The 16,984-nt window shown below is 39.6% G+C and overlaps 1 protein-coding gene across 5 annotated transcripts in view; it reads right to left on the reverse strand.

Annotated features, from left to right (window-relative positions):
* Positions 1-6,339: 6,339 nt before the first annotated feature.
* Positions 6,340-16,984, reverse strand: part of GRIK1 (glutamate ionotropic receptor kainate type subunit 1) — a 228,942-nt gene continuing 218,297 nt past the window's right edge. For 3 of the 5 annotated variants that reach the window (XM_054047872.1, XM_054047911.1, XM_054047888.1), the window contains one exon: positions 6,340-6,821. In XM_054047872.1, the coding sequence (XP_053903847.1) occupies positions 6,666-6,821 (156 nt within the window). In that variant the 3' untranslated portion in view covers positions 6,340-6,665. Of the gene's footprint in view, positions 6,822-15,371; positions 15,538-16,984 lie in introns of all 5 variants that reach the window. The other 2 variants (XM_054047881.1, XM_054047895.1) reach the window with 2 other exon arrangements.

Below are 16,984 nucleotides of genomic sequence, written 5' to 3' on the forward strand. Positions count from 1 at the left end.
GACTGCACACCTGACATCAGCCATACGGAACAAATGACTTTAATGGTGCGTTTTGTAACAACAACAGAACCTAGTGAAAATGTCCCTGCAATGGTGACTGTCAGAGAGCATTTTCTAGAATTTATTGACATTGATGATACTACAGGAGCTGGTATGACAAATGTGCTTCTTAAAAAGCTGGGAGATACGGGAATTGCGATAGCTGACATGAGAGGTCAGGGCTACGATAATGGTGCCAACATGAGAGGAAAGACCAGAGGAGTGCAGACACGAATCCGAGAGTTAAACCCTCAAGCTTTTTTTATCCCATGCAGTTCTCATTCATTGAACTTGGTGGTCAGTGATGCAGCATCAGCTTCTAGTGAGGCTGCTGAATTTTTTAATGCAATTCAAAGCATCTATGTATTTTTCTCTGCATCAACTCATCAATGGCAAATTTTGAAGCAACATCTGGGAACATCCTCTCTGACACTGAAACCACTGAGTGCTACACGATGGGAAAGTTGAGTGGAGGCGATAAAGCCTATCAAACACCAAATTGGGAAGATAGATGATGCCATAGTTGCCATTATGGAGGGTAATGCTATGACAGGAACTGTTCATGGGAGAACAATGGCAGAGGGAAATGGAATCACCAGAAACATACATAACTTCAAATTTCTGTGTGGCTTAGTGTTGTGGCATGACATACTGTTTGAAATAAATATTGTAAGCAAGAGACTCCAAGGTGTTGACCTTGATATATCTGGAGCAATGGAACAACTGGACAAAGCAAAGTCATACTTACAGTCTTACGTGTCAGATGAGGGATTTCAAAACGTTCTGAAGAGTGCACAGAAGGTGGCAGAGGAACTTCACACTGAACTTTCCCACCCATTCAAGAATACAAGAGTCACCGAAGAAGACATTTTGATTATGAGGCACGGGATAATCCCATAAGAGACCCCAAACAACAATTCAAAGTTGAATTCTTTAACCGGGTGCTAGATTGTGCAATACAGTCAGTTGAAGAACGTTTCATGAGGCTCAAGGAACACACCAGTATATTTGGGATGTTGTATGATATTCCAAAACTCCTCACTATACCTGAAGAAGACCTACACCAGCAATGCAGGGCACTAGAGACAGTGTTGACAAATGATGACATGCGCGCTATTGATGCGAGTGATTTAGGTGATGAACTGAAAGTCCTTTCAAGATACATTTCAGCAGGATCAACTCCAAAGGCTGTTCTGGAATATATGTGCACAAATAAGATGACCACCCTCTTTCCAAATCCTTTTGTTGCTCTGCGCATACTTCTAACACTTCCTGTAACAGTTGCAAGTGGAGAACGCAGTTTCTCCAAGCTGAAGTTAATAAAAACACATCTACATTCCACAATGACATAGGAGAGGCTGGTCGGCCTTGCAACCATCTCAATAGAGCATGAGCTGGCCCAGACTGTGGACCCTCAGGAAGCAGTTCAAATCTTTGCAACCAAGAAGGCACGGAAAGCACCACTTTGATTATTCAAACAGATAAAAATGCCAGTGTTTACTATGCAGACAAGAAAAGTTACATTTGCTGTTCAGGCGTTTGAAAGTTGTGTTACTTAACATTTTTGAACAAGGCATTATAAGTTTAGTTCTCCTTTATTGGGGTAGGTAGCAGAGCAGTACCATGAGAGGAGTAGAACAGGAAGAAGGCAGAATTGAGACCTTTCAACATTTTGGCCCAAGCAAGGGGCATGGGGCGTCATCTGAGCTCCCCGCTTCAGGTGCCAAAATATTGTGGACCGGCCCAGGCTGCAGAGAGCTGTGGAGTGCACTATTGCTGGTGGCTCCTGGATGGAGCAATTGTGGAGCTATGGCCCTACCTCCTAGCAGAGCAAGGAACAATTGGGGACCGAGCTTGCGACAGCTGTGCAGGGATGCTTCCCTGTAACCTAACTAGGTTCTTGTGTCATGCCCATCCCCAATTCCCAGCACCCCCCCCAGTGCTGGATAGCTCACTGGTTTGAGCATTGGCCTGCTAAACCCAGGGTTGTGAGTTCAATCCTTGAGGGGGACACTTAGGGATCTGGGGCAAAAATCAGTACTTGGTCCTGCTAGTGAAGGCAGGGGGCTGGACTCGATGACCTTTTGGGGTCCCTTCCAGTTCTAGGAGATGGGTATATCTCCATTTATTATAAGTATTAAGTCTTTGAAGCTTCCAGGCAGCATCACTTCCCTCTCCAGTTCATCTTAGCTACAAGAGAGCCATAACTGAGAGCCCCACATCTGGAATGCTTTCCTTCATCTCCCGCGTAAATGTGACTTATTTGACAACTGAGTATCAGGCCCCAAGTGAAGTCTCTTAACATATATCACAATATCCGGTAAAGCCACAGCTCTTGATGGCCCTGCAGTTTGAAATTTAAGGGACATATTCTGCCCTCGCATATATGCATGCAGCTCCTGTGGATGCTCATCAGAGGAGACAACTTGGCTTTCAAATGTGCAATATTCCAGGAAAATTTTTAGAGGATTGGGCCAAAAAAAACCTGATGAGGTTCAACAAGGACAAGTGCAGAGTCCACTGCTACAGACTAGGGACCGAATGGCAAGGTAGCAGTTCTGCAGAAAAGGACCTAGGGGTCACAGTGGACGAGAAGCTGGATATGAGTCAACAGTGTGCTCTTGATGCCAAGAAGGCTAACGGCATTTTGGGCTGTATAAGTAGGGGCATTGCCAGTAGATCGAGAAATGTGATCGTTCCCCTTTATTCGAAATTGGTGAGGCCTCATCTGGAGTACTGTGTCCAGTTTTGGGCCCCACACTACAAGAAGGATGTGAAAAAATTGGAAAGAGTCCAGCAGAGGGCAACAAAAATGATTAGGGGTCTGGAGCACATGACTTATGAGGAGAGGCTGAGGGAACTGGGATTGTTTAGTCTCCAGAAGAGAAGAATGAGGGGGGGTTTGATAGCAGCCTTCAACTACCTGAAGGGGGGTTCCAAAGAGGATGGAGCTCGGCTGTTCTCAGTGGTGGCAGATGACAGAACAAGGAGCAATGGTCTCAAGTTGCAGTGGGGGAGGTCTAGGTTGGATATTAGGAAACACTATTTCACTAGGAGGATGGTGAAGCACTGGAATGCGTTACCTAGGGAGGTGGTGGAGTCTCCTTCCTTTGAAGTTTTTGAGGCCCGGCTTGACAAAGCCCTGGCTGGGATGATTTAGTTGGGAATTGGTCCTGCTTTGAGCAGGGAGTTGGACTAGATGACCTCCTGAGGTCCCTTCCAACCCTGATATTCTATGATTCTAAAAGAACAAAAAGCTCCCAAGTTATGTAATACTCAGCGTTTCAATCAAATAGTTTGATTAACTTTGTGTTTCAGTTCACACACTTTGCATCTTTCACTTTCCAGTTTTGGCTGAATTTTTTGCTTTTGTTTTAGGGTTTGTATGAAACCAAATCACCCCAAAATTTCAACTGTTTGGGTGTGTAAAACACACAAAACCAGTTTCATTTATTGCCTCCAGAAGCTACCCCTTCTCCCAGCTCTCAGGGAACAGGCCACAGACCAGGAAAACACTTTTTTGATAATTTTGATATGACTTAAAAATAAGCAAATCAATATTCGCTTTAAAGCCTCCCAGGCTGATATTGCACTGGTCATAAATAGGTTATAGTTTTACTGTATAATGAGCCACCACCCACCTGAAAAACACTGCACAAGTAAGTTACATAAAGAGAGGTGGCAGTAAAGAGGCTTGTGTGAAGTTCTTTTTCAAAGTCTGCCACCAAGTGGACATATTTCCCTTCTATGACCTGATTCATGAGTGGGAATGAGGAGCAATCACAGGCTGTGACGCTGGCAAAATTGCCAGAGGTCTGAAATCCATGAATCCCCAGTCAGCTGTGCAGAGACCCCCTCCGCCCCTTTGATCCTCTGATAGCCACATGAGCCACATGAGCAGGGAGTCAGGACATAGCCATCTGCCAGCTTGCGGTCATGTTCTCTACCTTCTCTGAAGGGGGAGTCACAAAACACGCAGGAGAGCTATTGCTACTTCAGTGGAGCACTAACCTCTACAGTGGTTCTTTGACATTCTCATGGGGAAGCATACCACCTACTGCTATTCACCGTGAGCTTCTGGTCATGTCCACTTCCTCTGCAAATTGCTGTGATGGGCGAAATAGATACATAGAGGTGGGCTGGAGAAGTACCTATAACCTTCCTCCTCCTCCCCCACGGGATCTTTTACACTAACTTGCACAACTGGAGGCAACATGGAGGAAGCAGAGGAGCCTGAGTCTTGAAATGAATTAAGTGTCTTTACTAGACATGTGTGAATGCTGTTAATTATTATGGTCCAGATTAAAAATAGTGACTAGTGATTTTAGGTGCTGACCTTGATATGCCTTATCTTCAGGAAGTTCTAAGCAACCACTCCCTGAAAATCAGATCACTTCTAAAGTGGTTCAAAGAATTTATTCCTCGCTTTTGAAAAACTTGGTGTGTATCATGTACCTCAGTAGCAACAAAGGGCACCAATCAAGGATCAGGTGCTGTACAAAGAAGTGTATTAAAAACAGTCGCCACCCCCAGAATGCTCACAGGAACTGTTACAAGGAGCCTTCATTCTTTCAAAAGGTCCTTCATTTGATTTAATGTTGCAATAGACTATTTTGTATACCATTAGGCTTCTGAGGTCCTTGCAGGTTGTGATTTGTGTCTTTGACGTGGTCACACTGACAACCATAACCTTCGGATATTTGAAATTAATACGTTCAAAGTGTTGAGACTTGTGATACTGGCCTACTTACTTTAAAAGGGATATGATTGTAGCCTAGGCTTACTAGTTACACATTATAGGTTCTCTTTTTTAAAAAGTTTCATATATTTCTATTAATTTTTTGATAGAAACAAAAATAAAAGATCAGAGGTTTTAATTTAAACATTCCCCTCTGTGTTTGCAGCAAGATGCTGGTGCATGGAACAAGGAAAAAAAAAAAAACTTTTCAGTGTCCAAACTGAATTGTTTTCATAAACTGAAATTGTACTTAAGAACATAAGAATGGCCAGGTTAGATCAGACCTATGGTCCATTTAGCCCAATATCCTGTCTTCCAACAGTGGCCAATGCCAGGTGCTTCAGAGGGAATGAACAGAACAGGACAATTATCAAATGGCCTATCTCCTGTCATCCAGTCCCAGCTTTTAGCAGTCAGATGTTTAAGGACACCCAAAGTATGGGGTTGCATCCTGCCCATCTTGGCTAATAGACATTGATGGACCTATCCTCCATGAATTATCTAATTCTTTTTTGAACCAAGTTATCCTTTTGGCCTTCACAACATCTCCCGGCAACAAGTTCCACAGGTTGACTGTGTGTTGTCTGCAGCCCTGCCTGCAGCCCAGTCATGTCTGTCACCTGCTGGGATGCACTGGTGGGGCTGGGGAAGGAACTCCCTATGCCTTCAACTCCCTGCTTAGAAGTTCATCTGTGCTGGGGAGGCCATTATTACACCCATAACTGCTCACGCTCTCAACCTACTGAAAATGTTTTTTCCTTTCAACAGAATCTTGAACTAAACTCCTGGTGATAATAAAACCCTGTGAACAAGTGAATTAATCAGGGACAATGCACTAGAATAAATATGAATATACTTCATGCTACTGTAGTTCAAAGGAACAAAGGAAAAATTTTTGCTATTGAACATGTCACTGCCCTTCTTCCTAACTAAGAGGCTAAAAAGATGTAGTATTTCATGAAAGACTATTCTTTGCTTAATTATAGGGTCTTTTAAGTGGTGCCCCCTGTCACTCTTAGAGCAAGTAGTTATAACCCAGAAAATCAGCACAGTTCTATTTTCTAGCAGATGCAGTCTAGCTTTGATATTTTTGTGGTCCGTTTTATAATATGAACAAAATGAACTGTCTATTGTTGGCTCTTACTTCTAAGGGCAGCATTATAAATTAGGAATTTCTTTGGTACCATGGGCCAGAGGGATAATGCAGTGTACCAATGGCGGTGCTGCCAACTCTCTCAACTTTTTCAGGAGGTTTGTAATATTTGATATCTTTTCTTAAAGCCCCTACCCTTAAGACAGAGAATCTCAGCTTTCATTTTAAAAAAGTTCCTAGCCCTCCTGGTTGCAGAGAAAAGCTTGAAAAAGTGATCCTTAATAAGTCAACAACAGGAAGGCAAATAAAAAGAACCTATCATTTTCAAGCCACTTAGTTTTGTAGATCCTGACTCATGATTTTTAGATGCTTGTGATTGGCAGTACTGCAATTTTTATAAAAAGAAAATAAGATTACATTATGATGACTAAGAAAGTGACAGGAAAAATGTCAGACATTCAGATTATTGGAAAAAAACAACCCTGTATCTTTATTTATTTAGAAAGCACATACAGCAATGTATGGGGAGGGAACAGAGATGCAAAACAGGTCAGCATACAAATTCCTTTCAAAAGATATGGTGAGACGCTTTTCCAATTAGTTATATATCAGTCTATGTGAGCATTTAAACTGCTATATCTTCCCCAGATAAAAAGAAGCCCCACACAATTTCTGAAGAACAAGTTAAATGTCTATTTTCAGAAATTCCTTAATAGTAAATTTTGTAGGCAGCAAAGTTTTTTGTTTTGTTTTTTATTCCTGATGTTTCCCAAGAGGGTTTTTTTTTGTTTTTGTTTAAGCCATGGTTTCTTTCCTCAGTGTCCGCCTCTGATGACAAGTAAGGATACTTGTGAACGATGATCTCCCTTTTGTTCTTGACCTTTTCTTTAACTTCTTCTGATGCTTGAGTGAAATCCCGAGCTCCTCCATTATAGCATTAAAAGAAAGACACTAGAGAAATGTGGAAATAGTGTTTAACATTCAATGAACATAAATTTCAAACTTAAATTCTGCAAAACTTAGGGTTTAGGTTTCTATAAACACAGGCTTTAAGGCTTGATTCATGGACTTCATGAGTTCTGGGAGTCTCTTCATTGAATTAAACAGTCTGTGGAGTAGGGCCATATTGCACAGTGGATGGGATTTTCAAAAGCTCTGGGCACTGACTCAATCCTGCTCCCTTTGATAATTAATTTAACATTTATTGCAATGGAAGCAGAGTTAGGCCACTGCTATGTGGTTTTGAAAATCCTACCTAAACACATTTATGCCTTCCACGGTGCCTTCAGATTATGAAACTTACCTTTCCTCGGAAAACCGTATTCACGTTAGTCTTGAAACACATAGTGCTAAAGAGAACAAATACAACTTCTTTTGACGATTATTTGATTTCTCCTCCCCCACCCATGAAATTAATGAATCTATAAATAAAACATTTTCCAATGCTCTTTTGACAGAGAAATAGAGGAAAAACACTTTTAAAACCTGTGTCCAGGAAAGGAGAAATTACATTAGAGTGAAATAATTGGAAAATTGCAAAATGGTTTAGAAAGTGGAATGCCGTTTGGCTACAGGATTCATGAAGATGTGTTGGGGGGAAAATAACATAAAGCTGACTGCTAAAATAACACCATGTGGTATGGAAATGTAGATGGCTTCAAATGGAAAGAGTTGTGATGTACAACTAATATATAGATTTTTAAAAAAATCAGGTGATAAGTCTGATTAAAATGTACTTTTTTTGACCACCTCACCAGTACCCAGTCCACTAGTCCATCCCTTATTTTTAACGTTCCAAACCCCTCTGAGGAGTTTTAAGAGATGCTTTTTTTAAACAGCCCATAGAAACGTTTCCTATATCCCAAACATGGATTTTCCCCTAAAATTACACTGCTGGAAGATGGGCTGTATTCAGTCCTTGACCAGTAACAAGTCAATTCTAATATGTCAAAGCCCTGCAGAGCTAAATATGAAATATTTATTCTAGGGGAAAGAGAGAAATCCAAGCTTTCCTACCAGCTTCGAGGTCCCAAGAAAGACTTTAAAATGTGAAGTATGGCATTATGTTTAGGGCTGTCAATTAATCGCAGTTAACTCACGCGATTAATCACAATTTTAATCTCACTGTTAAACAATAGAATACTAATTGAAATCTATTAAATATTTTTGAATGTTTTTCTACATTTTCAAATAAATTGATTTCAATTACAACACAGAATGCAAAGTGTACAGTGCTCACTTTATATTTTTATTACAAATATTTGCACGGTAAAAAAGATAAAATGAAATAGTATTTAACAAAAATATTTAATAAATTTGGTATTCTATTATTGGTTAACAGTGTGATTAAAACTGCAATTAATCGCGATTAATTTTTTTAATAGTTTGACAGCCCTATTTATGTTAGATGTTAACTCAGGCAGAAAAGTGATTTACCAAGGCTGCAGAGGGAATCCTTGTCAGAGCAGAGATTAGTACTCAGGAATTCTAGACTTCCAGTACCATGTCTGGTCTACAAGTAACCATGCCCTCCTTTATCTGAGTAGTGCCTGGCGCTGATTCTGCAAGCTGGTGTGCACACAGCTCCAGTCAGAGATTGGGGAATTACTATGAATGCTTCTTCAGTGTACATGCATATATTGTACGTACTCCATACAATGTGGTATATACTGTGGTGTACCTGGTGAGAGTTTATTTGAGCAATATGTTGCACACAGACCTAGTATGACCCTAGATTATTTAATATACACTTTCTTTGAGAGGCTTCATTTTTGTTCATCTTATGAAACACTGAATGCCTTAAGTATATAATAATTAAATGGTTATTAACTCATGACTGACATAAAATGTAATTGATATGGGCAAGAAAAACATACTGCTTTCTTCAAATTACTTTCTAGTAGATCAGCCCTTGGTAATAGTCAGGACTTCACTGGTGTAATTATCATTTTAAATAGAGCTTTTGGCCACACAATTTAGGAATTTTTGGTGTTAACCATTCGTTTGAACCAGTGATATTTGATAGATCTCAGGGCCCTCTGGCAGCAGTTGCCGAAGCAGGTGTCATCCTGCTGTTGAAATTACTTTTAAATTGCATGAGCAAAGCCTTTTCAGAGAATGTCACCACTGATTTCTGCAGCTGATAAAAATTATATGCACCAACTCACTGGCTCTAATGCGTGGTTTTTTTTTTATTTAATAATGGAGATATCCCATCTCCTAGAACTGGAAGGGACCTTGAAAGGTCATCGAGTCCAGCCCCCTGCCTTCACTAGCAGGACCAAGTACTGATTTTGCCCCAGATTCCCAAGTGGCTTCCTCAAGGATTGAACTCACAACCCTGGGTTTAGCAGGCCAATGCTCAAACCACTGAGTTACTCCCTCTACATTACTTTAATTGTAATTGGATTTTTTTTTAAAATCCAGATTTTTAGAATGAGCCAAGAATTCCATGGTGAGCAAGGGAATATATGAATCGCCAGACTATCTACTTTTTATATAATTGTAATGCAGCGTCTGATACTAATCATTGTTCGTTGTGTGTGTTATAGATGTGGATTTCTGCAAGATGTGCATAGGGATAACTCCTATGGTCGGAACAATATCTTTTACTGGCATGTTAATGTTTACATCTAGGTTTTCCCCAAATTTATTCAGTTTATCCAGATCATACTGTACTCATTACATTGTTTATCATTTGATATCAAGAAACTTAATCCCACGAAGAACATGTCATATTTATGCAGAGATGTTTGACACATCATTGATAGGTTGATGCTGTTTATCCAAGTCTCTGTCTGTGTGTGTTTAGATCTTGTATTTCAGAAGTAAACTTCTGCCATCTTGCTCATTATTAAACATTTTACATTATCACCAGTTTCAAGAGTTATTGGTTTAAAGGTCTGTTGCTGGTCTTGGTTTTAAATTTGGCTTTATCTATAAATAGTTTATCATATTTACAAGAAGTACATATGGGGGCCCTGGCTTAATCCCAAATGTCTTTGTCCCGCAGAAAATATCCGCAGCCATACAAGCAATTCAGCATGTAGATTTGGGCTGACCCATTCAGAAGAGAGGTTAATCAGCCAAAAGCAAACACACACTGGAATCTGCTGTTATATACAAGGCACAACTTGGGAAAGGGGAAGGAGGAAAGCTTATATGACAACTTCCTGACTCCTACACACCACAGCTCTCAATGCTGTATCTATTGGAAACACACGAGTTGTTGTAGCCCTAGGGTTGGATTTAAATCTATGTCTTGGGAGAATTAACCAGCTGCAAAAGTTGTTTTGGTTTAACAGAATCCTATAATAAAGACGTGAACGTAAAAATAAGACTGGGAAACTTTTAAGGGAATATTGACAAGGTTTGTATGCTCCAACTTTGATCTATGGCATATCTGTGTCTGTCTGCAAAGTCCTGCCACCTTTTAGAAAACACAGTGGAGGAGATGGTGGGTCTCTACAAATAGTTTTAAAAGGCCTTGAGATGAGCGACTCTGTACTGCTTCTCCTTCCTCCCTTCCCATTTTCATGCACTTTAGGATGTTCTGAAGTGCAACTGGAGAAGGTTCCTTAAATTATTTACTAGAACACTGAAAGTTCATCAGAAGAACATCATACAAAATCCCCTATGGGCCCCATGAAACATACCCCAAAGTACTGTTTATCTTAAACGTGTACATAGATCACACTTCACTGCTTCTAAAGTGACCTAGGCCCGGTAACAACATGAAGCACTTACAATTGCTCTCTTTCTAGTTTGTATCATGCAAAGTGGAGATGAGGAAGCAGGACAGATGTTCAAAAATCAGAATTGCCCTGAACTTTTCAGATGAGGAGACAAACTTGCATCAGCACTACAGAGCAACTGTAAGCCAAGCCAGCGTGCATGTGACTGACAGAAGAAAAAATGGTGGTAAGGAAACACATTCCATTATCAAGCTGTTAAAGGATCTTTATGAAAAAGTAATGTATATGAAATATCATATCATTCTTTTTTTAAAAGGGCATTGTGAAGTTAAAATTACATTTAAAATCACCTTCTGGGTTTTACCTCTTCTTGAGGTATTCAAACTGAATTTTTTAAAGAGCTTTAAAAATTGTTCTAATACTGTCAATTCCTTAGAGTTAGTTGAGGGTGAACATTGAAGTCAAACCTGTAAATTTCATTTTTGCTTATAGTGTGCTTCACTTGCTGGTTCTGTTGGGATGCTGCAGTATTTGGCTTGCAAACACTGCATGGGAACGTTATTCCTTTAAAATACATTGGCTGAGGCCTAATTAAACCAGGGAATTGGTCACTCCACTGTATAATGGGCATAGCAGCAGATCCATCACCTGCTCAGGTCTTCCAAATCTTTCCTCTGCTCCCATCTCAAAACAGTGAAAATGCTGTTAGACTTTGGGGTAGCTACCTAATTGGACAGGGATTTTAAAAAAAATGTAATAGAGACTAGATTGAGGAAAACAGGGAAATGTAATTCTTGACTCAATATGCCACACATGAATCTTTGAAGCCTGTGGTTTTAATCTATTCACAAGACTTTTTATACTGAACTTCATAAATACCTAAGAAGAAATACCTTAATCTAGAGGTGCTGTGTCACACTTGAGAATTATGAAAATTCTTCACTGATGAGACAAATTTATCCTGGCAGAATATATGACAAGAATCCAGCTCAGAGTTTAGTAACAGAGAAAGAAGAGCCTGAATCAGGATTTCCCTTCTGTGAGCCACAGTAGCCATGTTTTTATAGTTACACATAGATGAAACAGTGGCATATGCTTAATATTGGGGGGGGGGGGGGAGCGGAGTACTTTGCCTTGTATCTAATATACTGGAGGAAAATGTTTCAAAGTAGCTTTTTCTTGTGAAAATATCACTGCTGTAGTGAATTCAAAGTCTGCTTGAGTACTCTGCCACTAAGAGCTAATTATACAAATTAGACCAGCAGGCAAGCTATTCTAAACTGTGCATCAGATTTTTAGAAAGCCTAGTTTTGCACTGAAAGTGACTATAAAAATGGGCATTTCTTGTTTGTTTTCCCAGTTTTCAGTTGGTAAGAAAAAAGATGGTTTCTCTGATTGCCAGCCCCACAAACCAATTGAAGGCTAGTGGGATAACTGAGAGTAAAATCTGACCTGCATATCTTTCAGAACTAGTGTAAATGCATGAGAAGGACTGAGTGCCTATTGATTTTTGAAGCAGAGGGTCAAGTTGCAGAGCTAGCAGTTTGGGGAAAAATCCTTCTTGAAAATTTGACGTAGATGTTACTGAGAAATGATAAAATGCTATTTGTATGCAGTCACTTCTCAGAGTAGAATTAAACTTCAGAGATGTGAAGGGTTTTATCAATTATTTCTGTGATCATTACCAGTTCCACACCTTTCTGGTTTGTACCACACTTGCTCAGAGTACACAGATTTGTTTATACAACTCACAAAACATTAAGCATGTGTAGAGTCTAAGTCATGCATGAAAGGACTCTAAATGTCTCCTGATGCTTACTAATAATTTTAGAGACTGATGTCTGCATATTTTCAAGTTGCCTTTTAGATAATTATATTTATAATCTGAAACAAGCGACCTGTTCCTCATAATGATAAGCACGTTAACCATGTTATAGAAAAGTGTAATTGCAGCGCATTTTGAAGCCTTTGCAGAATATGTTCATAAGGGCATGGTAAATAATAGATAAAATATAATTATCTAGTTAAGCAAGGATAGTCTTTGGACATAGTCCTCTTAACACAAAAAGTATTAAATAAAGATAACACTTCCAATTCGATGCGCTACAGCATTCGTTTTTAAAATATGTAAAAAAATGGCTGTAGTGCTTAGAACCCCCAGTCATAGACCAGGCCCTGTTGTGCTAGGCATTGTGCAAACACAGAAAGAAAAGATGGTCACTGCCCCAAAGACCTTACAATCTGTGTGGACAAAACATTTAAGAATTTGATCATCAATTGGTTCAGTTTGTTGATCTGCCACAGACTTCCTGTGTGACCTCAGATAACCCATTTAATCCCTCTAGGGCTTAGCTTTCCATCTGTAAATGGAGATGATGATGGTTTTTGTTTTCCCACTCTGTCCTTTTTTTGATGTAGAATACAAGCTATTTAGGCCAGGGAGTCGGGTACATCTACACTACAGGGGGGAGTCGATTTAAGATACGCAAATTCAGCTACGTGAATAGCGTAGCTGAATTAGACGTATCGCAGCCGACTTACCCCGCTGTGAGGACGGCGGCAAAATCGACTTCTGCGGCTTTCTGTCGACGGCGCTTACTCCCACCTCCGCTGGTGGAGTAAGAGCGCCGATTCGGGGATCGATTGTCGCGTCCCAACGGGACGCGATAAATCGATCCCCGAGAGGTCGATTTCTACCTGCCGATTCAGGCGGGTAGTGTAGACCTAGCCTAAGTGACTGCACAAGGGAGCCCTGAACTCTAGTCACCAACATAATACAAATAAATATAACCATTTAGGAGCAAGTACACAAACAAAGGCACTCCACACTGAATGTCCATCCAAAGTTCAATGGAGATTAAGGGACTCGTGAATGGGAAACTGAGGGGGACAATGTTTAGGATAATAAGCATATTAGTCATTGTCCTTCTCTGAGAGCTCAGAGGAGCTGGATTTGATTGGCATTAAAGTTTTTTTCTCACTGGGGAAATCACATGCTTAAATGCTTTGTTGAATTGGGACTAGAGTGCCTAATTCTCTCACTGCGATTAGATCTTGGTTTGTAAGCACACAAATTTTGCCAAGACTTATGGATCAAAGCTCTGGGGGCCTTAGCCAACAAATTTTGTTACAAGGTGAAGTATTAACTATTGTGAGTAATTCCATCATAACCAGGATAACTTCTTCCAGGATCTTGAGTGGGACAGACACAAACTGACATGCTTACATTGTAAAGAGTACTTTCTTGGTCATAAAAACACAAATGGTTTTTAAGATCAATAGAAGAACCAGGGAAACCACTAAGATTATTAAAAGGGTAAATAAAATTGGCCAATAGACAATAATGCAAAATGGAAACAAAATGAACAGAACTCCTGTCACTGTATATAGAAGACCATGTTTTCTTGTCTCAGTATTCAGGTCAGATAGAAAGCAGATAGAAGAAATCAGAACAGGGCTGAGTTGGAGTGTGTTAAGGGAGACTAGAGCATCTGGAGCACTTCACCTACTTAGTGTGAAGAAGTCAATCAGCAAGAAGTGTTTAATTGCAATAGAGCTCAGACATGGTCCATCAAAAGAAGGGGATCATTAACTTGCTACATCTTGTGTTGCAAGGGTAAACTGCAGTGTACAAAGAAACCATACCAATAGATAAAAAAACTCAAGTACCCATAGCAGACAAAGATGATCAATACAAATGAATTCTAATGGTCAGGACACTACCAAAGAGACAGATGGGAGTGATGTGTGGGAGATGAAATAAGTGAAATTACAGGATCAGCTGGGGTATAATCAGATCTGGATAAAAAGTAACTGGGTTTATTTAGAATAAAGGGCAGTTTATCATGGTTCATGACGTTATTCTGATCCCAGATTTATATAAACATATATCTAAAACTACAGTCACAATAGTATTTCAGCATAGCTATTCAGACCAACTTCCTACACACAACTTTGTAGTAACTTGTATATTTATTGTGCAAAACAAATGCCAAGGGTTTACAATTCAACATGATTTGATATCCTGATTGGTGCCTATACCATGAAAGAATCCTCTGTCTTATAATAAGTACAGTGTGTCTGATCCTCCTTTCAGTTACACAGACGAACATCAAAATTAAATCTACGCTATTACACTGATGTAAAACTAGTGTATACAAGAAGAAAACTAGGTGTTCTCTGAGGATGTATTCACGGAATAGTTTTCTTTTTAATGTTAATGGTTACCAGCTTAAAACCTAAGTGTGATTTTGTGGTACAATAGTACAAGCTGCCTGGAGGTGGTGTATAATGAATTTTAAATGGATGAATTAAAATTAATTAAATATTTGACACTGGGAACAAAGTGCTGTCAGCTAAAAATCACTGGCTCTTTGCCCTGAACAGGTCTTTCAGAGAGTTAATGGAATCCTGCAGATTGTTGATTTGTGAGGTTTCTAAATAACTGCCTGGACTTCTTGCTAAATGCTCTGCAGAGACTAAAGAGTGAGTTCCTGCAAATCATACTTTCAGCAAATGGCACTGCAAGGGAAAGATGGAAAGAAGGTAAATACATTTTTCTCACCTGAAAATGCTGAACTACCCAAAGGAATGACAAGAAGCTTATTCTCTATAGAGAGATATAGAGACTAACACTTTTTTTAAATCTATTTTTTATTCTATGATATGCACCTAACTGCTCAGATTCTCAGGACCCTGGAGATCCATCTGCTGCAGTAGCCAGGCTTTAAGGCTATTAATATGCGAGGCAATATTTTGAGCACTGTCATGTACACTCTTTAAGATGAATGCTTTCCATTGGACACACCTTTTTCCTTTACTGATTATACAGTGTGAATTGAGGGTTGTGTTCGAATCCCTCGCTCCTCTCGGATTAATTTGCCACAGTCTAACTCCGTAGATAAGGTGGTTCCAGAGGTGGAGTTGGATGGATGGGTTTGCTTACATTGTAGTCCATAAAAGAAACAAAAGGCCTTGCATGCAGGAAAAAAATGGAGAAAAAATAAATAAGTGAAATAACAAAAAATTATGAAAATGAGACCTCTAAATTAAAAATACTATTATGGAAACAGAAAAAGTCACAGATTATATGCAATTTATAGTCATAATGAAACTCTCTGTATTCTTCTTTTTATACAGTCATTTCCCACGTATTCTGTGATAGTAATATATGATATCGCCACTTTACTCTAATGCAGCTGAAGATTTTCATTATGATGAGACAAGCTACCGTCTATTGCATGTTGCTGTGATATAGTAGCAGGATTTGCACATCAACTGAACTTGTCACATCAGATTCACACTGGTACTCACCCAAATTATAAAGAAGTGAATTAATAGTCTTCTTGGGATACAATTTTTGGCCTATTAATTATGATTCCAGAAATATTGTCCTACACACTTATCCCATTATCATTTTTCCTACAAACTTTAATCAACTGCATTACCTTTGCTTTTTTATACAAAAAGGATAGAAATAGAATAATGGATAAAACCTATCTGAGTCAAGAGCTGGAGAAACCCTCTTTTCATTGTATGTTTTTGAAACTGGTAATTGAGATTTTAAAACTTATAAGAAATTAACAATATATACAAAGTACATCAGTTCTCTTGAATTTATGCCTAAAATACCAAATGTTTGGCTTACTAAAGCCTTGATCCTATAAATCGCTCCACATAGGTAGACCTCTGTGTCCATGTGCAGCGCCATTGACTTTAGTGCGGGTCTGCTCAGGTGCAGGGATCTGCCTGCATGGAGCAGTTTAGAGTATTTTAGGCCTCGATCATGCAATAAGCCTATCCCTGTACCATGATGGCCAAACTAATGTGATGCCACTAACACTGTTATTGGCTCTAACTGATCCACTGGATGCACCTAAGCGCCATACAGACAAATAAAGCCATGGTGCCTGCCTCCAATCTGATCCCAAGCCAAGTCCCATAGAAGTGAAACGGGGGGCTGAGCAGGCCCTGGGGATCCACCTACAAAGATGAGATGGCAGAATCGGGGTCTCAGTAGAAAAGTGATAAGGGAAGACATAGGGACAAAGTAGGGATTACTGAGGACAGTAACTGTACTGTAGCTGGAGAATGGCAATGGTAGTTTTGTCTTTCTAAGGAGACCCTGTAGAGCAGAACAAATTATTTAGTATTCGTTGCAGGATCTGGGGTGTGCTTAGTAGTACTGCTCTTCATCGCGTTTTGTTCTTAAACATATTTAGTGTGTGCTAGGTTCTATAATGAAAACAGAATAGTATTTCCTCAAACATCGCAAAATCCATGTATTTGTTTCCATCCATTATTTTCTTGGGTTTTTATATTGTTCATTCCCCTCAATGGAGTTACTTCAGGGATCACTTTTAAGCTAGATCCTACTGTTCTGTGGCTCCCATCTTTCTATCAAGGCTCCCCACTTTATAG

The sequence above is a fragment of the Malaclemys terrapin genome, chromosome 1 (genome assembly GCF_027887155.1).
Source record: "Malaclemys terrapin pileata isolate rMalTer1 chromosome 1, rMalTer1.hap1, whole genome shotgun sequence".
Lineage (NCBI taxonomy): Eukaryota > Metazoa > Chordata > Testudines > Emydidae > Malaclemys > Malaclemys terrapin.